The sequence below is a fragment of the Onychostoma macrolepis genome, chromosome 15, assembly GCF_012432095.1.
Source record: "Onychostoma macrolepis isolate SWU-2019 chromosome 15, ASM1243209v1, whole genome shotgun sequence".
In the NCBI taxonomy this organism is placed as follows: domain Eukaryota; kingdom Metazoa; phylum Chordata; class Actinopteri; order Cypriniformes; family Cyprinidae; genus Onychostoma; species Onychostoma macrolepis.
The window spans coordinates 22,590,262-22,615,721 of NC_081169.1; the positions used below are offsets into that span (position 1 = coordinate 22,590,262).

Sequence of the window (25,460 nt, forward strand, 5' to 3'; positions counted from 1 at the left end):
ATGAGCGCCTTCCTGGGTGTGTGTCATTTTCTTGGAATTGTAGGATTCCTCTGTGTGAACGATGAAGGCTGACAGGATTACAAGTATAATCATTTCTCAGTCAGAAATAATGGATAGATAGACAGATGAAAAATAATAATGCCTGAGGGGAAACTGAGGAAAACTAACTGTGCAGACACTGCATTGGCTCAGAATGAGATACAAGATCCTAACGCAGCAAAAGGAAAACAGATGCAGTAATTTCCAGAGGCAATGGTACGATACATAAAGATACAAAAACATCATTTGGGCTGAATCTGAATTATGAGCTGTTGGAGATTTTGGATCATGCTATATAACACAGCTCCTGAAGTTCAAGACGTATTTTTGTATGTCTGGGATTCCCCCACAATTCATTTTTAGCGGTTTTATTTGGCATGCATGACTAACGTCTATCATAATATTCACCGCACTGGAGATTCTCTAATACATGTTTGATATTACACACATGTTCCACATGAAACTGATACTGACTGGCCTAAACTGACTCATTTAAAGGAATAGTTCACACAAAAATGAAAATTTTGTCATCATTTACTCACCCTCATGTTGTTCCAAACCTGTATAATCTTATGTTGAACACAAAAGAAGATATTTTGAAGAACGAAACAGTTGTTGGTCCCCGTTGACTTCCATAGTAGGGAAAGAAATACTATGGAAGTCAATGGGACCATCAACTGTTTGATTACCAGCATTCTTCAAAATATCTACTTTTATGTTCAACATAAGAAGGAAACTCATACAGGTTTGGAACAACACGAGGGTGAGTAAATAATGACAAAATTTTCATTTTTGGGTGAACCATTCCTTTAAAGCCAACATGCAATGGTGCAACCCATTTTACTACCAAAAGTTATTTCAGTGAGACAAGTAATAAGACTGATCAGTGCCATCAACCAAAAAGGTAACCAAAATAGGCTAATTCCATACTATATAGTAGGCAAGAAAAAAACTAAATTGTATGCGAGTTATCCGAATACATAAAACAGCAGGCGAAAAGTACTCGGATGACCTACTACTTCTGCCGAGATTCTTAAGTGTGCATCTGGTGGACACTTTACAATCCCATGATGCCACAGAGAGTATTTGTGAATATCAGTGAAGCAACACAACAGCCAAAGGTCACATGATAATGACAACATGACAGATGTAGTAGCCTACATCCGAAATACATTCACACTATATACGTAGACATTTTTTTATTGGTTGCAAAGCGAGTTTCAAAGTAAATGTAGAACTTACTAGAGCTGCACGATTCTGAATAAATTGAGAATCATGATTTTCACATGATTCAAAACTAAGCAAAATAACAATTTACTAGAGGCTGTAACAAAATATTAATTGCTTCATTCCATTCAAAAATTAATTTGAATGAATTATTTTTTTTTTATTGTTTGAATGAATGATTCAATGACTTATACATTTTTAAGAGTCACTTGTCGCCACCTAGTGGCGGAACAATGTAATAAACATTGTAACCAACAATTGCTCTCTCTACAAGTGGCAGTGTGAACACATTTGAATGTTTCGGTTTGACTTTATTAAAGGTTTAGACACAGACAAATCGTTGTCATTTATAAATAAGGTTGTATGGGTTTGATAATCTTTTAATGATTAATCATGCAGCTTTAGTACCTACAGTATTTGATTTGACGCAGTGAAAGACAAACACTTTCATTTTCTTCTAAATCAATCATCAACGGTAAGACCAGGAATCTTTACAAAGTAAATAGAATCACATTGCCAAGCATTCTAAAATTCTTTATAATGTACTCACAATACCCTTTTTACAAGGCAGAGAAAAAAAAAAAAAAAATGAAGCCAGAAGAATTTAGGGGTGTAAAATGATGGAGAATATAAGACAAAGCATAAGATTAAAAATAGAGGGATAAGAGAGAAAGTATGTGCTGTAAAGTACAAAAAAGCCCTTCGGCATCCACTTCAAAGTGACCCCAAAGGGCTCGGGCGGGCCAGATGTGGTCCCGAGAGCAAAACCTCATCCATCTTGCATTCCATGAAACCCCCTGCAGCAGGACAACTTTTCTATATTTAGCTCCTTTCTTCAGCCTTGCTCAATCCATTGGAATATGTTCCATCTAGTTCCCTCATTCTCCACAGTGTTCAGCTTCCCCCCCCGAATCGGGTCTGTAGTTTTATGCGTTTGTTGATGTTCTGACGGAAGGTCTGTTTGGGCTATCAGGCCGTGGACTATCCATCTTCCAAACTGAGGTGGGCGACTGAGTTGGTGGTATTTTTTTGAAGTTAACATCTAGAGAAAGTCAAAGAAATGCAACTAGCATGACGCAGGGCCTTGGTTGTGTTATGACAGAAACAGTCTTAGTGAAATACACAGTTATGAAGGAGAAAAGAAGGAATAGGTCACTGTCAAGGGTGACACTGCGGACAAGATTTATCTGATGTATCTCAAATGTTCAATGTGGAATCTGTGCATGTAGTAAATGTATAAACGGAGGCTATATATATCATGTTTTTGCACAAGCCTGTGCCTGTTTTCTGAAAAGGAAACAAAAAAGCAGGGTTGAGTAATTGAGGAAATGAAAGATGACTTAAAAGGGAAGGATAACGTAGGATCAACCCTATTCCCAAATTAGTCCTGCTTTTAAAGGAAACACAAGAAAGTTGAATAAGCACCTCAGTGTTGGTGCTTCTGAAAGTGCTGTATATGTTAAAACGCGCTTTGAGAGCTGTTCTGCTTCTAGGCACGTTGCCAGAATGCCTCTCAAGGCTTGTGGTGGTGAAAGGTCCATGCATCACTGTGTACAATGCGTATGTGGATAAATGTGTGTGCATTTCATGTACAGGTTCCACACATAACAGTCTGACCAACAGGAAGTGAAAAACATGGGCATCGTGCCCAAGGGGTCGAGGTAGCCGCTGGTAGATGTTGTGGCCAAAAGCATTTTTCTCCACTGATGACCATCCACCGATTTTAAAAAATATATAAAGGTTATAATATATATAAAATAAATATCTAATGTTAAAAATACAAAATTTGAAAAAATTATAATATATATTTATATTTATAATAAATAAACATGTTAATATAATAAAATATATGATTTATTCATATAGATAGACAGATAGATAGATAGATAGATAGATAGATAGATAGATAGATAGATAGATAGATAGATAGATAGATAGATAGATAGATAGATAGATAGATAGATAGATAAAGATATATTTTTTCTATTTCGAATTATTTTTATTGCATTCATTACATTTGCATATTTATATTTTCAATTTTAATTTTAGTTAAAATTTTAGTGGTGTGTTTTGGTATTTTATTACTTTTTCATATTTCTATATACTTTAATTTTTTTTATTTTAGTTTTAATTATGTTGGTATGTCAAGTTAAACTAAATAAAAATACATATAAAAAAAAGTTACCTTTGCCTGGGGGAAAAAAATACTTATAATACTTATGCAATACTTATTTATTTTATTTCAGTTTTCATCTATTTTATTATTTGTTTTTATATATAGTTTTAATTTTAGTTAACAATGATAACTGATATATTTAAGTTCAATATATTTATAGCATAGTATATTTATAATTGGTAGATGAGTGTCAAATTACATTTTATAACTTAACAAATGAAGCTGTAACCTCTGAATGACAGCAGGCAGATAGACTTTCAGGGGAATTGCAAGTCACTGAATGGTGTTTACACAAAGCATTCTCTTTTCTGCCTCCTGTGTCACAGGAAATGTGAACTTGCACGCTGACGGCATACATACTGCTATATTTACAAACCCCAATAAGCAAATGTTTTGGGAAGGAACTTTGAGAAGGATGTTATGATTGTTTTCAATGAGTGAGGTCTAAGGAATGTTGATACTGTCAATATAATGTATGCAATACACAGAATTTAAAACAGATCACATGTTCTAGTTGCACAATAAATCTAGCCTAGTTGAATATATCACCCAAAAATTAAAATTCAGTCATTTACCCTCATGTTGTTCCTAGTATTCTGTGTGTTCTGCTAAACATCAACAAAACAAATACAATACATTTTTAGGTGAAATATCCCTTTAAGTCAGACACTAAAAAGTTCTCACAGTACAAAAAAAGATTAAGATTATGTAGATTCACAAGGAAAGTATCCCACAAAATCGAAAGGAAAAGAAAAAGAGCAAAAGCGCACAGCATTGACCTCTCAACCCAGCTGTATTTTGACACTTTGCAGGGCCGCTCCTCAACCAACGTCCCAAACTGAGGCTTAACCTCTGCTGGAGCAGAACAAATCCTGGCCTCCTGAGTTGCACTTGGCCCCGTAATCTATCTTCATCCTATTGAGCCGCTTAGCTCCCCTCTCCTGCCCCAACCGAGGACCCCGCAGGGAGTTGGAGAGCCAGCGTGGACCCTCCACACAGATGGATGGAGAAGACTCAGCTTCCCATCGCTCACCAGCACCTCCAGGCTTTAGCAACAATGGGTTGAGGGTGAGGAATAGGTTAGAGGCAGTGGGAAAGAGTTTTGCCAAAGCATTTGTGAGTTCACACGATGATTCAAACACTTATCAATTCTAAGCGAGCCACCAACATGTAATTAAGCAAATTAAAGGGATAGTTAATTTAAAAATGAAAACAACTTTGGAACCCACTGACTTGCATTGTACGGACATTTTTTCAGAATATATCTTTTGTGTTTCACAGAGCCAAGAATGTCACTAGGGTTTGGAACGACTCGAGGGTGAGTAAATTATGACAGAATTTTCTTTTTAGGTGAACTATCCCTTTAAAATGTTACAGACAGAGCACATTTGGTGATTCCACAGTGGGTTCTTTACAGTATGGAAGCTACATTAAAACCGGGGCTTACAACATCTTAAATAAAAGCTGGTTCCAAGTTAACAAGCATTTTGAGCCGTATGTTTTCTTTAAAGATTTTATGACGGCGTCAACTGTATGGTGCGGTGTAGTAGTGACGTGATTGACTGAAACAACCTCTTTCACAGTGGTTGATGTTACAGCACTAATAAATAGATGGGCTGCTTTGGCCCAGATCCTTGTGAGTCATATTTATGACGTACAGCTTCCTCGTAACACTGCGTCAACATAAACATTCGCTCAGTGTTGAATCATGAACAGCTTCAAAGTAGCTGATATGTCTAGCTTTTGAATTTGAACCAAAACTCAATCTAGGTTGCAGGCTGAATTAACATTAAATTCGAGAAAAGAAACACGCACACACACACACACACACACACACACACACACACACACACACACACACAGTGTATGCATTCCAGAACAGAAATCCTATTAAAATACTTCATAAAAAATAAAAAAAATTATTAAATTATTATAATTTCTTTAAATCTAGTTGCCAAGGCAGCTTTTCCCAGTTTCATTTTGTTTAACTTGATGTACTAATAACTAAAATTCAAATAAAAAGTAATAAAAAAATAGACATTTTTAAAAACTAATACAAATGTACTATTGCTATTATTGTTGATATTATTATTCACATTAATTAGATTTTTATATAATCAACTTATTATTTATAATTTTATGCTAAATATAATTAAAATGTTAAGTACTGTAAAAGATGGAATTTAATTTGAATTGTCAGGAAGAAGAATTTACATATATATTACACCAAAAATTCTAAGATATAACATACATATACATAAACTTTTATAAAACAAATCTAAACTGTTATATAATAAATACATAACTCAGAAAATGTAACTTGATTAAAACTGTCAAGAAGATTTTGCATAAATAAATAAATACACAGTATATTAGATATTATTATTAGCTAATAATATGCAATATATAAGTTGTATGTTATATTTTATATGTAAATAAAATATTATAAACAAACATTTATAATCTAAATTTGTTATACAACAATTTTATAACTAAAATAAATTATACATGTACAAAAATACTGAAATATAAATTACATAATTTTTACTAAATGTTTTACTCAATTTATATATATATATATATATATATATATATATATATATATATATATATATATATAAATTCCTCTTCCTCACAATTCAAGTTCCAAATCATGAATTAAAAGGAAGACAACTCTTCTTTCCCCACAGTTTGTCTCTTTTTAATTGAGATCAGATGAGACCTTCAAGACCAGCTAGCAGATGTGTGTGACCACAGGAACACCTTCTTCACGACAACAAGAGGTGAACGAGGATAACAGGCTTGGTGAGAATCACAAACTGTGTTAATGTTAGAAGACAGTTGGTAAAATGCCAACGGAGCTTTCAGAGTTTGGAATTGTCATCTACATGAGGGTGGCCTACATTCATTCCAGCGGACCGAAGGCCTCCACATGCCTCTGGAGCTTTTGACCTGCTAATCTTCTCCAAGAACCTCAAGACTTCATTTTGTCAGACTGCACAAAGCCAAATCATTCTATTACCCCCTCCAATCCAATTACCCTCTTCAACTCTCTCTCTCCTGCGCTCTCACACACTCTAACAAACACCATCACCTCCCAGATCCCTGCCAGAGGCCTTTAGCGGGGCTCCCGAGCACAGACCGCAGAACGTACTAGTGCCGCTTCAGCTATGCAGAGATTAAACAAACACATCTGGCCCAGTTCTCCAGCCGGATGGAAAAGGGCCGGATTCCCACAGATATTGTGCTCATTTAAACCCACTGTTGCTCATCGGATATTGTTTTGGAACAATGCAAGAGAGTGCGTTCCTTTGAAATGAAAAATATTCATGACGAGCTAAAAGGAAGAGCTGGCGATTGTTTGTTTTCTCTGTCTTTGCAGACCAGGGTGGCTTGAGACAAAAGTCCACCAAGTCCACAAAGTCCACCATAAATTGCGGTCGATCTGAAGCCGGACTAAGACAGCTGTAAATCAGCTGCGGCGATCATCCGTGAAGAGTCTTATTTTCCATCCTTTGCATGTCGGATTCGTTTCCAGAATGATAGAACATTCCTTTCAGTATCTTTCACACGAGCCCCGAACTCATAAATCGCTCAGTTGTCAGGTCTCTCTGTACTTCCTCTAAACAGCAGGACACGCACATTCTCTGCAAAAATGCCTTGTCCGGTTACAAATGAACTCCAAATGTTTAAAAGCTACGTACAACTAGAAACTAAACCCTTACTCTTGGAAAAACTGCATACTTTAACTATTATGTAGTAGGCCTAAACATGAGGTCTCAACCAATCAAAACCAAAGAATGCGAAACCTTTAATTTTGCTTAATTTTAAATTACACATATACACTGCGGTGTATATGAAGGATCATGTGACACTGAAGACATTCAGCTTTGTTATCAGATGAATAAATTACATTTTTAAATATAATGAAATGGAAAACAGTTGTTTTAAATTTTACTGAAATTTTCATTAAATAAATGCATCCTTGATATGTACAATTTATTATTTTAACATTAACATTAAATATTCCAAACTTTTTGAATAATTCCTTATATTTTGGAGAAGGATGGTGCATTTACATTGAAACACCTACTAAAAATCTACTTATAAATCCTGTTTTAGATGTTTAAAAATTACTGGTTAAGCTAAGCTACACTGGTTTGGAATCCAAACAAGATGTGATGGCCTTAAATGGCCCACTAAAAGACTTCCTTTGGTATCGCTTTGAATTCATTAATTCAATTCCCCAGACTAAGGGGGAATCCTGTTTGGATTAGCAAAGGAAAATCTATTTAACTTAGTCCCGCTAATGCAGAAAAGCCATTAGAAATGCAGTCCCAGGACATCAACCTCAACCCCAGAAACTTCTTGGAATGAACGTGTGCCCTGGTCACTGACACACAGCGTGTTCATTAGGAAACACTTCACAGAGCAAAGCTAAGCAACTGATCACATGGTCTACATACTGATCAACTCTCTAAACCAGATTATTATATACATCATATATCTTAAAATTGACAGCTACTAACCACAAACTAAACAATTCAATACAACACAAACAAAAATCATACTAAGTAAGTTCAAATGCTCACCTCTGTCTTTCTACCATGTGATCTCCCCAGAGAGGAAGTGGCTCCCGCAAGTCTTTCTTGGCTGTGCCGTTCCCTCGTGTCGGTTCTTCTGGCCATGTTGTTCCAGTTGAGGGACTGGTTCACCCCCGCAGCTCCACTCTGCAACGACAGCACAAGAGATTTTAGCGTGGGACGGGACACACTTTGTCTGGAACAGATGACCTCTAGAGATGACTATGAGAAGAAAAGAGAAGCGGTCGGTAGCAGAGACACAGGCTCACAAAAACTATTGGAAATGGAAAAATGATCACCTTGTCCAGAATAACACACAACGGTAAATCTAGTCTCTTGTCAAAAACTAGGGTGTCGTGAGGGCTCTGAAACCATCACGTCATTCCGCTAACTATCACGAATGGACATAGCGATACAAACAGAACAACAGACTGCAAGCACAAGACATCGTTGTCTTGAGGAACCAAAAGGCACTTTTGTGTCTTGCGGTGAACCCTTGCTACAGGGTGGTTATGTCGCGAGTTTGCATGAGTTTTTTTTTAAACAGCATTGAATATTCCCCATGGCAAGCTCCCAAGACAATGGAGCTCTGTGTCAGTGTCACCAGTCTGGTCTAGTCTCTGCCAGCATGCAGCACATTCTATCTAACCCATGTCACAGACAGACGCCATGCACTGGCACATCAAGCAACTTCATACTGAATTCTTATCAGTTATCTAGACACAAAAGTATGAATGTCAACTAATATATATATATATATATATATATATATATATATAGTTGGAATAGAATAGTATTTACAATTGATCAGATGTGATTTGGATAAAATCCAGAGGCTAAAAAGATTATGCACGTTTCAAAGAAGCTAAGGCAACATATTTTCCATTAAATTTATATTTAATGAGAAACAAAGTGAGAGTGACCTGCAGGGATGCTCTATCATTAGTAGTGTGTCTCCGGGCGGTGTTGGGTGTGTCGGAGGGGGAAGAGCCGGCGCTGAGAGCTTCCTCTATGTCCAGATTGAGCTGATCCAATCTCTTCATTAGCTGGGTCATAGATTCAGACCAGGGAGACAGGACCTGAGGAGACTCCTGCATACAGACAGAAGAGACATACTGTAGGACATCACAGACAAACAAACACTGAGGATAAAACTGATTAGACAGACTCATTACATTAGACTCGGTTATTCATTCAAGGGTCTGTTTTCGTTTGATGTACAGAGCCAAAAATAACCATCTTCATGAGCCAGCACTGATTTCAGAGCGGTGACTTCTTATTTCTCAAAGCTTTCAAAGTCCCACTACACTACGCTCTGCATAAAATCACTGAATCACGCCAACACGTTCACAGAGGAAAATGTTACTGCTTAGACTTAGCGGAATTTTCAGTTTCATTTTAGTATTAACTTTGTCTCTGATGATTCTCCTAAAATTCCTTAGGAGAAATACAATGGAAACAAATAAGAGAACTGTTGGCATTTGGTGGGAGTACAGATCTATAAAATTATAGTGGACAGAACAGCCCAGATCATTCTGACTGAAGAATCTGATGAGAAATAATTGAGTTCATACTGAGATCTCAGTTTGACATTTCAGTTCAATGCATTGATGTTTGAGACATCAGCGTAATCTTTTTAAAACATTTTCAAGGAATACGTTTATATATGTAACGATAGCTAGAACAATACACAGAACAACTGAACAGAAGATAAAATGACAATGATAAAAAGAACGATAGAAAGAATGACTGCTCGAACGAGAGATAGAACGATAGAACGATAGATAGAATGATAGAATGATAGATAGATATATAGATAGATAGATAGATAGATAGATACAAATAGATCAAACGATAGAATAATAGAACAATAGATAGAACGATAGAAAGATAGACAGAACGATAGATATAACGATAGATGGAAGGATAGATAGAAAGATAGAACGATAGAACGATAGATGGAATGATAGATAGATATATATATAGATAGATAGATAGATAGATAGATACAAATAGATCAAACGATAGAATAATAGAACAATAGATAGAGCGATAGAAAGATAGACAGAATGATAGATAGATAGATAGATAGATAGATAGATAGATAGAATAGATAGATAGATAGATAGATAGATATAGATAGATAGATAGATAGATGAATACGAATAGATCAAACAATAGAATAATAGAACAATATACGATAGATATAACAATAGAACGATAGATGGAAGGATAGATAGAACGGTAGATAGATAGAACGGTAGATAGATAGAACGATAGAATGATAGAACGATAGATAGAACAATAGATAGAACGATATATAGAACGATATATAGAACGATAGATAGATAGATAGATAGATAGATAGATAGATAGATAGATAGATAGATAGATAGATAGATAGATAGATAGATAGATAGATAGATAGATAGATAGATCAAACGATAGAATAATAGAACAACAGATAGAACGATAGAAAGATAGACAGAACGATAGATATAACGATAGATGGAAGGATAGATAGAAGGATAGAACGATAGATAGATAGAACAATAGATACGAATAGATCAAACGATAGAATAATAGAACAATATATGATAGATATAACGATAGATGGAAGGATAGATAGAACGGTAGACAGATAGAACAATAGAATGATAGAACGATAGATAGAACAATAGATAGATAGATAGATAGATAGATAGATAGATAGATAGATAGATAGATAGATAGATAGATAGATAGATAGATAGATAGATAGATAGATAGATAGATAGATAGATAGATAGATAGATAGAAGGATAGATAGAATGATAGAACGATAGAAAGATAGAACGATAGAAAGATAGAACGATAGAACGACAGATGGAAGGATAGATAGATAGATAGTTAGATAGACAGACAGATAGAGCGACAGCACGATAGATAGTGATAGACAGCAATAGAGTAATTGACAGAACAATTGATTAAGATAAGATAGATAAGATAAGATAAGATAAGATAAGATAAGATAAGATAAGATAAGATAAGATAAGATAAGATAAGATAAGATAAGATAAGATAAGATAAGATAAGATAAGATAAGATAAGATAAGATAAGATAAGATAAGATAAGATAAGATAAGATAAGATATACGTGTTGTTCATTATTTTCTCCTGGGCAGTAAATGGCATTGAGAGTCAAGTGTCCCAGTGCCACACACTTTTGAACCAAAACCAGTGAGCAACCCAGCTGCCACTGTAGTCCAAACATAGTCGTGTGGTATTCCTCTCCTTTCTCCTCACTGCTACTTTCACTGCTCCCCAGACACCCCTGCCAAAGAGTATATATAGACTGTCCCGTCCAGCTCAGACAGGGCCGAGGGTTCCTGGGCTATAAATTACCTTCACCTACCTCACTCACCAAGCTGTAAATCAACAGGGTTGCCCCTTTACCAACAGGAAGTGGAGGGGCCAGAGAGCAGGAAGAGGGCAAAGATGAACTGTGAGGAACATTTAACAGTAACGTCCCGGTGCGGGAGACACAGCAGGCGGAAACGCTCAAGTCCTTCTTGGGATCTGCAGCCCCAAGGCAAAGATTACAGCTCGCTCTCATCCTCACACAATGATGCTATTGACGACTGTCATGCCAGAATGGGACACATTTGTCTCAGGCAGCAGAAATACATGGGTCGGTTGAAAAGGGGGGCGACATATGAGGCACGTAAAATCTCAAGGAATGTGGGCATGGTAAGACCCTTAACCAATTACACTCAAGATGCTGACATTCCTTCAGAGAGCGAACAAAGCAGCACAAAAGTTCTAGGGCGATTTTAAATGATGCACTACCATTCAAAACTACATTTTAGAGGGAAGTCTCATGCTTACCAAGGCTGCATTTGATCAGAAACAGTAAAAACAGTAATAGTGTGAAATATTATCACAATTCAAAATAACTGTTTTCTATTTTAATATATTTTAAAATGTAATTTATTTGTGTGAGCTGAATTTTCAGCATCATTACTCCAGTTGTCAGTGTCATATGATCCTTCAGAAATCATTCTAATATGCTAAATCGGTGCTCAAGAAATATTTCTTGTTATTATCAATGTTGAACACAGACGTTCTACTTTTTCTTTTTTTTTCAAGTTTGGGATAAGGGAGTTAGTGGGTAGTGGTCCTGGATCCCAGGTAGGGGTTTGAATCTGGCATGACCTTACGATGTCCAGTCTGCCTGACCTTTGAGTTTCACGAGTCAAAGCTAGTGAGAAGGCTTTCTTGTTGTCTCTCTTAAGACACCAGCGCCGCTCTGTCCTGCCCTTCTGCGATGGATCATTAACCCTCTTAACTCTGACAAAAGACAATGCATTTGTTTATAATGCTCAAATCTGACCCCCCTCCCCCATGCGATGTCTCGAGTGAAAACAATTAGTGTCTTCTCAGAAATAAATGAGGATGTTGTTCAACAACATCACAGATTTTTTTTTTTTAAATAAATTAATACCTTTATTAATAAGGACATTAAATTTATTAAAAGTGACAGTAAAGTGTCAAAGCATTACAAAAGATTTATATTTTAAATAAAAGCTGTGCTTTTTAAATTTTCTATTTATCCAAGAATCTTAAAAAAAAAAAATCATGATTTTCAGCATCTTAGAATGAATTCTGAAGGATCATGTGACACTGAGGACTGGAGTAATGGCTGCTAAAAATTCAACTTTGCATCACAGGAATAAATTACATTTTATATTACATTAAAATAGACAGTTATTTTAAATTTCAATATTATTTCACAATATTACAGTTTTGATCAAATAAATAAAGACAGTGTTGTTGATATTTAATAATAGCAATGTATATAAAATGGTATTGATCATTGTTTATTCATGTTTGTTCATAATACATGAACTAATGGGTAATTTATTTAACATAAAATGTCAAAAATGTATTAGTATAATAAAAAAAAAGTAATCTAGAATGGTAAATGCTGTTGAAGTACTGTACACTGTTAGTTCATGATACCTCAAACATTAAAGGGTTAGTTCACCCAAAAATGAAAATTCTGTCATTAATTACTCACCCTCAACTCATTCCAAACCCATAGGACCTTCGTTCATCTTCAGAACACAAACCAAGATATTTTTGATGAAATCTGAAAGCTTTCTGACCCTGCATAGATAGCAACGCAACTGACACATTCAAGGCCCAGAAAGGTAGTAAGGACATTGTTAAAATAGTCCATGTGACATCCATGTGGTTCAACCGTAATGTTATGAAGCTACGAGAATACTTTTTGTGTGCAAAGAAAACAAAAATAATGACCTTATTCAACAATTTCTTCTCTTCTGTGTCAGTCTTCGATGTGCGTTCACAAGAGTACCATCGCTGTCAGAAAGCTCTTGGATTTCATCAAAAATATCTTAATTTGTGTCCCGAAGATGATCTTACAGGTTTGGAACAACATGAGGGTGAGTAATTAATGACAGAATTTTCATTTTTGGGTGAACTATCCTTTCAATATCAACAAATAAATACTGTAAAGTGTTACCAATTTCACTTATTTACTATTATTCCTAAAAACATCAAAATATCAAGTATTGATTGCCACAGACATGTGGATTTTTCATTAAAAAAAACCAAAAAACAATGTCTTGGTCCAGTGGCAGTCCTTGGAATCTGTTCCCTGCACAGAATGCGTGGTATTCAATAACCCGGCATTGGTTACAACACCCCTTTCCGCCCTGTCAGTCGTGAGAAAATACACTTGTCATGGCAACTAGGCCGGTATGAGTCAGTCCCACCAGATCAGCTCATCATTGTTATCTTCCACGGTGGACAGAATGGCCGAGGACCATAACTGCACCGCCGCAAATTGGCCACATTGTAAATCTCAGCACTGGCCCATTGACATGGAAATGAGGAGTCAAGTGCCTGGCTTTGGCATTGCTCTGGGCTTCCTGCCATGGCCATGCCACCCACTGAGCGTGCCAGCCATCTTCACCGAGAGAATGTAGCAATATGTCATCCTTAAAGGCCACCAGCCATAATCCGTTTGCTGAACTGCTTCAAATCCAGGTCAGATAAGACTCTAAGGAGGAAGAAAATCCTCCTACTTTTTGTTACAGGAGCCGGTCACTGTCAAACTGAATGCCTTTCCTCACAAGGATATGGACAGGCTAGAGATGCAGAGTTTTCCACAATTCCAAGACATATGCAAAGATTAAATCCACATAAACAAGCAGAAATAACTGTACTGGTGCTATTGGCCACAATATGAGTAAAGGTTTGTATAGAGCGCCACCAAATGGTGAAGATGCAAAATGCATGAAATAATTGTGTACTGTTAAATATCTAATATTTAATTTCCATATGAATTGTTCTATGGAATCTCATTTATAATTTTTGAAATATAAAAAAAATTAAATTAACAGATTTTTAAAAATAAATAAATATTCAGTCCTTATCCACAGACAGCTCATTGTGGTATTTCTTAAGAAGGTGCAAATGAGGCAAGGTCAGTGCTCACATGAGGGGTACCACATTCTTTCACAGTTTCATCTTAAATCATGCATGAACAGAGAACGAGTAACAGGAGGGGAGAGTCGAGCACATGCAGAACAGAGGGGTGCTGGGGCCTAACAAACCATCTCAGCTCACCTGCCCTAGAAAAATCCTTTTAACCTCTGCACGTTCTGCTAACTACTGTAACTACACCACTGACACTGAGCAGTGACTGTAAGTCATCACAACCCTAGATGTAATTGGGCTTTCTTGGTTTGACAGTCTCTTCCAGTACAAAAAGTTACAATAAATAAATAAACAATATTTATTACAAATATTTTATTTGGGTAAAAGCATCTGCAATTTAAAAATGTATATGCAAATATTATTTAAAAATCTAATCTTTCATTATTTTTAATAATTTAAAATCAAAAGCAAATCTACTTCTAAAATAATACTTTTTAGTATAGCGTGAGAGATATTATTTACATAATAATACTATATATAGTTATACAGATTTTATAAAAGCTTCATAACATTTTGTGCAATTAAAATATTTAAATTGCAAAATTTAAAGTCATCGCAAATGTAAAATTATCTATATGTAGCATAAATTTATGACGATTACAAAAAAAACACTGACTTGCAAAAAATGCAAATGTGACAAAAAAAATCTACTAATGTGCATAATAAATATAATGTATAGAATCTATTAAAATCTAATCTATTAAAAAATTTAAATAAAAAATGTATAAAAAAGATGGTAAAGGAATGGCTGCTTGTTCTAACAACCAACAATAGCTAAAGATATCAAAATGAATAGAAATACTGAAAAACACTGACGACTCCTGTTTATGTAGTGATAAGAACAGAATAAGAGGGTGTGATCAACTTTACTCTTTGTCCTGGTTATCTCTGGTATGAATGGTATGGGACTTTTTTACAGGGTTTCTTGACCAAGCACGGTAGGGAATAAGCTATTGTGTTTTCATATGTGTACACGTGACACCTCTTTAAAGGCCAATAAACTTGGGATGGGAAGGTCACAGGTTGCAAACAGTCAGGTCAGGCATGATGTTAGTAGAAAGATGCAAATCATCCATGACTGGCTCCAACTAAATGGAGTTGTAAGTAATGGAAGGCTAATTTCACCATTGAACAGACGTTTGCTCTGACAGGCGACAGGAAGGACAGCAGACTCAGCATTCCATGAAAGCAGAGACTACGACAGATGCTCAGGAAAGCTTCACTTTTACTTTAAAATGTACATTTTTTATTTTCCTAAAGAATATGAGTGCCTTTTCAATTTAGTATGCAAAAAAACAAATGAAAGAAAAAAGACCAAATTGCAATTCATTATACTGGATGTCATCACTGTCCGTTAAATTTTATTGTGATGAACATTCTAATAAAGTCAGTGGGATATTTTACAAACTTATCTTGAAATTCTTAACATTCTTTAAAGGGATAGTTCACCCAAAAATGAAAATTCTGCCATTAATTACTCACCCTCATGTCATTCCAAACACGCAAGAAATTCATTCATCTTCAAACACAAATTATGATATTTTATATGAAATCTGAAATATTCATTTTTGGGTGAAATATCCCTTTAAACGAACAAAGTTAACCAATTCTACAAATTTAGACCAATGAATTTCCATGACTTTTCTATGATTTATCCAGTTATTTATTCAGACCATTTCCAGAGCAATACCACGTCTTTCTGACAGATTTATGAACCTGCTTAACTGACTCATTGAAATAAATGCACTTGAAAGTTTCACTCAGAAGTCAGACACCAACTATGGCTTGCGGGCAAGTTTGAATCTAAACAAGCACAAAATCTAGTCGATAAAATATTTAAGATCAAAGCAAAACTAGAAAAATCTATATTCGCTACAGAAACAGTCGCTCATTTTCCATGACTTTGGAGATTTTATTACCTGCCATGACTTTTACAGACCTGGCAAACAAAAACTCCCCAATATTTCCAAGTTTTCAATGACTGTGAAAAACCTGAATAGCACTTAAAGCTGAAATGAGCAACAAAACAGTTTAAATGTTCTAATGCAAGACATTTGGCTTGCATTCATTTCAGAATTGTAACACTTAAGTGTTTATAGGTTGAGCCTGAAGCAGAACGTTTGTGGAATATTAATACAGTACTAAACTGAAAGCCATACAGACTATCCTGCTTAAAGATATAGCTAAGCTTTAACAAATCTATTAAACACCTGGACCCTCACCTCTGTACTGCTGCTCTCCTCCTCCGCCTCATAGCTGCTGCTTCTAGTGGGTGGCAGCTTGGTGCTGGAACTTCCTTCTCCATGTACTTGTCCGCAGGTTCCTTTCCTCTGTTTCTCTAGTCCACCACCGTTTTGTCTGGAGCTTTGGAGAATTTCTTTGCACTTGGGAAACACATCGTCACCATCGTCTTCAGAAGAGGTCTCACAAGCATCTGAACTCTCATTGGCTCGGGCGTTCGTGATTAGACCCAAAAAGCTGTCGTAATCTGCAAAGGTAATGGAGCTGGGCTTGTGTTTGATGATTCGGGGTAGATCGGCTCCCTTGGTTACTGGCAAAGGAGCTGAGTAAGGGTGCTCAAGATGGGACGGTCCTACTGGAGAGGATGCAAAAGAGTAAGCTGGTTCTGATATGGGTCTGACTGTCAAATTAGAGAAACGATTAGTAGTAGATGAGGTGTTTGAGGAGTCTACATCAACGCTGTTGGTCACTGGACTATCTGAGGGAGTCGATAAATAGCTGAACCCGGTCTCAGCATCCATTTGGAGGTCAGTTTCACAATAAACGCCATTTAGTTCAAGTTTTGAGGTTGATATTGGAGCGGAAGTGATTTGATATTCAATGTACTTCATTGTCTTTTCTTTTTTGAGGCGATTCGAGATTTGAAGACAAGGTTCATCTTTGCTGTCGAGCACTGGTACAGTTTGATTGATCTTCTCTAATGAACTTTTATTCTTCAGCTCAAGTTGTGATTGGTCTTTTAAAGGCTCATCTATAACAGATGATAGTGAATCAGAAGTACCTTTTAAGGTCAGGTTTCTATCCATGGTTGAATCTGCCATTGAAAGCTCTAATGAGAATGTCATTTTGGGGGCCTTTTGCAAAGCTGATGACCTCTGTCCCTCTAAAGTCATCATGGGTAGATTGTCCATGTTTCAATCTACAGCTTGAAACTAGCCATAAGGAATATCTAGAAGAGTTTTTGTACGATGCCAGAAACTGCCATGTTCTTCATGTTCCACCATTTGGACTGAACTGGTTCCTCTGTGCTAATTAGCACTTTGTGCCAACCATCCTGAAAAGAAAGAACAGATATTATAATGAGTTTGCTTTAAATGTGTGCATGTTTTTTTCTAGCCAAGTACATTTACTTCATTAGTATTCTTAAGTGTGATTATGCCATTTCACAGACTTTCTTTATCCAAGGAATTGTGTTTCAATAACCTTTCTGATGGTACAGTCCTGCTCGTAAAAAACATCTTAAACCTATCAGCCTAAGGTGGTCAACTGGTTTCTTTGCCTGGACAAGCTGATTAGACTGGTCTAATAGTTTTGAACACTTTTTAGATGGTCATTCTGGCCAAGACTAGACCATCTTAAACCAGAAATGCACCTTAGATGGGTTTGTTTAGAAAAGGAAATTGATGAAAATACATCTCAGCATTGCTTCTGATGGAAAAGCAGAAGTATTATTCCAACAAAGATTTTTTAAAAAGCAAGCACATCTGATTCAAATGTCTGAATTACTTTTTATTAGTGCTGTCAAACGATTAATCGCGATTAATAGCATCCAAAATAGAAGTTTTTGTTTACATAATATATGAGTGTGTACTTTGTATATTTATTATGTATATATAAATACAAACACATGCATGTATATATTTAAAGAAAAATTTGTTTATATTAAATATATTTATATATAATATAATAATATAAATATATAAATGTATATACACATGTAAATATTTTCAAAATATAAACTGTATGTGTGTGTGTATATTTATATGTACATAATAAATAAACAGTACACACATATATTATGTAAACAAAAACTTTTATTTTGGATGCGATTAATCGCGACCGCACAACTTTTTATATTCTCTGTGTTAATCAACAGTATGCCAAATTTGAGCAGTGTTTACCCCGCAATATTGTTTTAAATGAGATAAGGATGCGTTGGTGCATTGCTTTGAATGAGATTTTATAGAAAGACACGCATATATTCACAAGGAGCAGGAAACATTTGTAAAATGGAAGAGTAACTAGGAAGCCCACAGAGGAAGAGTCTGAAAAAACAAAGAATCTCACAGATGGAGAAAGACTGAATCCCAAAGAGACACTCTGGGAAGAGTAGAGAGTCTCACAGAGGCAGAGAAGGGATAACGGAATCCCAGAGAGGCAAAGAGGGAATAACAAGGAATCTTGCACAAGTAGAGGAGGGAATAACAGGGGATCTGAGGGGTTGAACATCTGGCTCGGGCTGAGAGCGTTCAAGTCTGGATTTGTTGAAGGCACGACGGTGGTGACATCAGTGCTATGAGGAATCCGGCTCTTCGTTCCCAGTGGCTGATTTACAATATACCCGTCCATTCATCAGACGACCTAAATGTCCCAGGCCAAGCTGTGGTTAGCAACCCTGCTAACCCCCTCATTAACCCCCAACCAGGCTCCACAAAAACACACATTAAACCACAGGAAGAATCTGATTGGTGGAGAAAGAAAGAACATTCCTTTCTGACACCTTAGCTGAAGAACATCATCTAGAGAGATAAACTGTGAAAGACAAAGATTATTCCTGGCAGGATGTTTCAATCAAGGCACTGATAGCGTGAAATCGTGCTATACTGAGATGTGATTGGTTGGTTTTGTAAGATTTATTAGTTTAGTATGCAAATTGCATCTGACAGGCCAGATCATTCCAGAAGTGAATGCTGGGCTGTGGAAAGAAAATGGGTAAATTACAAATAACATGGGCATTAAGATTTTGTTTTTATAAAAATAAGATGTTAGGCTTAAATTCCCAAGTGAAAAATGAATATACTAAAATGCATTTGAAATAGATTTATTTCATGCTTACATTTATATATTTTTGTACTTAATAAAAATATCCTGCAATTGTACTTTTGGTATATACTAAACTGGTATACTTGGATTGAAACAATTCATTTTGTGCTTAGTGCACTTTAATTGTGTTGAAGTAGTGCTGAAGTCCAACTAAAGATATTGAAGGATTTAATTGTGCTAAATTGGAACTATTGCAAGTATACTTCAGGACAGGTACACTTTAACTAACTGCATTTAAAGACAGATATTATTCAAAAATCATACAATCCTCAATGATAGTGACATCAAAACACATTTTAGGCTTAAGAAATGTGCATTGTGCACAAGTAGTACTCCAAATAAAGCTTAGTTATAATTCTTATATCATAAGTCTTGCGCAACATGTCAGTAAATAAGTTTTATATTACTTTTTATATATTACTTTTTTTTTTTTTTACTAGGATTCATTTGAACATACACTGCCTTGCAAAAGTACTCATACCCCTTGAAAGTTTCCACATTTTGTCATGTTACAACCACAAACGTAAATGTATTTTCTTGGGATTTTATCTCATAGACCAACACAAAGTAGCACATAACTGTGGAAGGAAGTGGAAGGAAAATGATAAATGGTTTTCAAATTTTTTTTACAAATAAATATCTGAAAAGTGTGGTATGCATTTGTATTCAGCCCCCTTTACTCTGACACCCCTAACTAAAATCCAGTGGAACCAACTGCCTTCAGAAGTCACCTAATTAGTAAACAGAGTCCACATGTGTGTAATTTAATCTCAGTATAAATGCAGCTGTTCTGTGAAGCTCTCAGAGGTATGTTAGAGAACATTAGTGAACAACCAGCATCACGAAGTCCAAAGAACACACCAGACAGCTCAGGGACAAAGTTGTGGAGAAGTTTAAAGCAGGGTTAGGTTATAAAAAAATACCCCAAGCTTTGAACATCTCACAGAGCACTGTTCAATCCATCATCCAAAAATGGAAAGAATATGGCACAACTGCAAACCTTCCAAGACATGGGCCGTCCACCTAAACTGACAGGCCGGGCAAGAAGAGCATTAATCAGAGAAGCAGCCAAGAGGCCCATGGTAACTCTGGAGGAGCTGCAGAGATCCACAGCTCAGGTGGGAGAATTTGTCCACGGGACAACTATTAGTCGTGCACTCCACAAATCTGGCCTTTATGGAAGAGTCCCGTTTTCAGTTTGCCACAAGCCATGTGGGGGACACAGCAAACATGCGGAAAAGAAAGTGCTCTGGTCAGATGAGTCCAAAATTGAACTCTGAGCTAAATGCAAAACGCTATGTGTGGTGGAAAACTAACACTGCACATCACCCTGAACACACCATCCCCACTGTGAAACATGGTGGTGGCAGCATCATGTTGTGGGGATGCTTTTCTTCAACAGGGACAGGGAAGCTGCTCAGAGTTGATGGGAAGATGGATGGAGTCAAATACAGGGCAATCTTAGAAGAAAACCTGTTAGAGTCTGCAAAAGACTTGAAACCGAGACGGAGGTTCACCTTCCAGCAGGACAACGACCCTAAACATACAGCCAAAGCTACAGTGGAATTGTTTAGATCAAAGCATATTCATGTGCTAGAATGGCCCAGTCAAAGTCCAGACCTGAATCCAATTGAGAATCTGTGGCAAGACTTGAAAATTGCTGTTCACAGACACTCTCCATCCAATCTTATGGAGATTGAGCTATTTTGCAAAGAAGAATGGACAAAAATTTCACTCTCTAGATGTGCAAAGCTGGTAGAGACATACCCCAAAAGACTTGCAGCTGTAATTGCAGCGAAAGGTGGTTCTACAAAGTATTGACTCAGGGGGGCTGAATACAAATGCACGTCACACTTTTCAGATAATTATGTGTAAAAAAATTTTTTAAACCATTTATCATTTTCCTTCCACTTCACAGTTATGTGCCACTTTGTGTTGGTCTATGACATAAAATACATTTGCGTTTGTGGTTGTAATGTGACAAAATGTGGAAAATTTCAAGGGGTATGAATACTTTTGCAAGGCACTGTATAAAGTCAAATGCATATTTTAGACGCTATTTCAATCATCTTTTTAGCACTTAAATAGTCAATGTGAAAAAAACAAGTTTTTAAAGTGTACAAAATGTGCAGATGTATAATTAAGTGTGCAGTCTTGAATAGTGACTGATTTTTTGTTTTAAAATCGATATTACACTTAACCAAAAACACCCAACTACTCAAATATTTAAATAACAGCCATTCAATTCTTGATTGAGATTTGCTTAAAATAAAAGATGAGTCAACTCAAAACAACTTTAATAAATATAATAGTATAAAACTATTTCTCTAGTCTAACAGTAATCTATTTATTATCATCAAAAAGTAAATGATAACAATAAATGACAACAAAAGGCTGACATGCACTGCACGTATCGTAAAATATTTTTTTGTTTTCTTTTTAGGTAATAACTAGATTACTTTGAGACCACAAAATAAATTATTTTTATGCCATTATATTTCTGAATGTTGTTTCGAGTTATAATACCTATTATGTATTATATTTTATATAAATATTACATATTTAGCACTATTAGTCATAGAATATCACAGAAATATCAATATTGATCTTCCAGCGGTCAACTCAGAAACAGAAAAAAAACATATTTAACTGACTTATATGCTTATCTTCACAAAGAGTTTATTTTCATGCACCTTCCAGTATGGAACTTTTGCCAGTGGTCATCAACAGATGGAAATACTGAATATTCTCGTGCACTCCCAAGCATGCATAGAAAATCAGAGCTGTATCTGTGGTGTTAAATGTGAGAAGGGGGCCAGCTGGCAGCACTGACTGTGGCCTTCACTCATTTAACACTTTGCCTTGTGCTTCGCTCTCATTCTATCGCTCTCTCACACACACACTCAAAAAAACATGGTCAAATTTCAGCAAGAGAAAGGAAAACATGCACCTGCCCTTAACAAAACCTCAGGGCTTTAACCTTTAAAAACTGATAAGAACAGTGACCAAACACCGCACAAGGTCAGTGACTCACAGCCACCCACAGCTCTTGACTTCCCATGTGCCTGCGACACATGCAAACATCCTCATATGAAAATCACAAACAGTATATAACACAGGTTATGCAATATTTGACACTACGCCTGTATGTCAGATATTACAATGCACAAAAAACCTGTATAATGTTAGTTCACATTAAATAATTTGGACATGCTATATTTCACTTAAAAGTACTTTAAATAGCATTTTGTTAATTATTTTATTATTATGCATAATGCATTTTTAATGGAACTCATACAGAGAGATTACATGCAATATTTATAGTTTTAAAAATAAATTTGTCAAATCATAAGACGTTTAAAATGATCCAGTCAGAAGACAAATGTAAAAAGTGATTAAAATGGTGATCAGTAACTAATTTAACAGTGTAAACTATCTTTAGTATCCTTTTAAATATTATAATCTGTCACTCAGCATGACAGGATTCCTATTTGGATGTTGCATATTTGAAAGTTACAACATTTGTTTAGTATTTACCCAAAAAGAGAAAACTTTGTCTCTCATGAGAAACAGTGTTGCAAGTGTAACCCTGATTAGATCTAGTCCTCTCACCTCCTTTCCTTTAGCCCGTTTTTCTCTAAAGCCACAGTAAAAGGAGGCCTCCTCATTCCCAGCTGTATAAAAGACTTGATCCAAACAGCCAAAGAGGATTCTGCACTGTGAATGTCACTCAAGCGTTCTACAAGTTTCTCGTTGAGCGCAAAGTGTTGCAATACATGAAAAGGGGCAAGCGATGTTTTCTTTTCACTTTACACACTGCGAGTGACTGTTAACGCTGCCATTCCCATTCATTTTACAGAGATCGTTATAAATTCATTACACGGTGTATGTTTCACCACAACTGTAATGGTCCTGTAAAAACGTAGAGTTACTGACACGTGTAAAGTTGAAATAGTCCTGCGACTCCTGCCATACGTTCCTGATGTTTGATATGCATCATTCAGAGTCACATTTCTGAGCATTTTTAATGCACATCAAAAGTGTGCATTATTTATTTATTTTAAATGTTAGAAATTTTCAAGATTGCATAAGGAAAATGTATATTGTATATTAGGTCCTGGTCACCATTTCTCTTTTAGTATTTTTATTCACTTTTTTACGTTCACTGGTTTATTTTAAATGGACCAGCAATACACCAAATGCGTAAAAAGGTGAGATATAACATTGCAATTGCAAGAAATATATATATATAAAGTGGCAGAAATAAGGATGCAATATAAAGAAAGTCACAACTGTGAAATTTAACAGTCAAATTACAAGATATAAATTTATACGAAAAGATATAAAGGAGCAATTATGAGAAATAATGATGCAATTAAAATAAGTCGTCACAATTGCGAAATATAACTGTCAAATGGCAAGATATAAATTCACACTGGAAGATCTAAAGTGGCAATTATGGGAAATGAAGAAGCAATTACTTGTTTTTATTAACAGGCTTCTGTGATGCAGTCTCTCCATTAAAAAGATAAAGTTGCATGCAAAAGTAATTATAAAACAACTAACAAAATGCTATTTAAAATAGTTTTAGATGCAGTAAATGCAAAACGTCACGCCACATAACATATGAACTACCCATCTAAAGATGTTTAAAGCATATGTAACATTTTCCAGCAAGTCCTGACATTTCACTTTCACATTTAGAAGCACATTAAACTTTAAATGTATTCATTTGGCAGACACTTTCATCCAAAGTGACTTTGAGCCATCAGTATTCTCTGTCATGAACTTTATCCATCATCCACCTGCACTGAAGAGTCTCCAGCAGGTCAGCATTGAAGCTGAAGTCTCTGCCCTACAGCCAGACATCTGCATATTAAAACAATGAAGGCCGTCTCACCTTAGAGTACTTCAGAACGTGCTGGGAAGTCCAACGGTCGTCACAGTCATGATGAGGAGAGTGCAAAGTGTCTAAGGTCCCATTAAAACCAAGAAACGTGCATGTGTCGACGCGCTCAGCCTTCGCGAGCGTCTCCTTTGCCTCTTCTCCTTGGAAATTCAAGGCAACTCCTCCGCAGAGGGAGAGGTGCTGTCATCACAAATTCCCCAAAATCCCCACAGGCAACGGGAAGCCTCAGCATGCAGTGACTAAGTCATTCAGAGTAAGAGTGGAAGGGGAGGAAGAATGTATAGTTGTTAGAATGATGGTTTGGAGGAGGAGTTACGGCTAAGGGGAAAGGGTGAGAGAGAGGAAGAGAGAGAGAGATACTGTTGTGTAAACAAGGCCTGCATACAGCATATTTGGATGTAAATGGCCTGGACTGGCTTTAATTGTGAAGGAGAACAGATCCACGTCTCATTGTATGGCTCTGACCCCCAGTTCAACGGGCTGGATGCATTCCAGGTTACACCACCGTTAAACCCACAGAAAGCCATACGGATACTTTCAAAACAAAAGGAATGGACGGAATAGGAAAGAAAAGGAGATATTTCACTTTTTCCTTTGGGAGAGCTGTCCCAGGAAGTTCTGCAGTTGTGTCCAAATCCTATAGGGCATAAGTCAAAGACATATCAGACAGTGTTTTTGTATGAAGGTACTTAAGATTGGTTTCCAGGGAACCGTAGGCTCACATCTAATGATCTGGAACAAAATTCAAGAGCACTTTAGAGATAACCAAGTAAATATTTAATGGCTACAATGCTTACTTCTTGGTAAAAATGGAATCTTACAATTTACATTTATTTTAAAACACACACATACAGCATATGTTTTGAAAATATATTCTTATATTTGATTTTATATATAAATATATTTCATATATAAACACAATTTTTTTTCTTAACTATATACATGCATGTGTTTG

At 36.0% G+C, this 25,460-nt stretch overlaps 1 protein-coding gene across 1 annotated transcript in view; it reads right to left on the reverse strand.

Annotated features, from left to right (window-relative positions):
* The window catches only part of stard13b (StAR-related lipid transfer (START) domain containing 13b), a 92,718-nt gene extending 67,511 nt beyond the window's left edge, over positions 1-25,207 (reverse strand). The window contains exons 1-4 of the mRNA XM_058744429.1: positions 24,497-25,207; positions 16,755-17,827; positions 8,949-9,116; positions 8,035-8,172 (exon numbers count right to left, since the gene is read on the reverse strand). Of these exons, the coding sequence (XP_058600412.1) occupies positions 8,035-8,172; positions 8,949-9,116; positions 16,755-17,684 (1,236 nt within the window). The 5' untranslated portion in view covers positions 17,685-17,827; positions 24,497-25,207. The remainder of the gene's footprint in view (positions 1-8,034; positions 8,173-8,948; positions 9,117-16,754; positions 17,828-24,496) is intronic.
* Between the last annotated feature and the right edge of the window lie 253 nt (positions 25,208-25,460).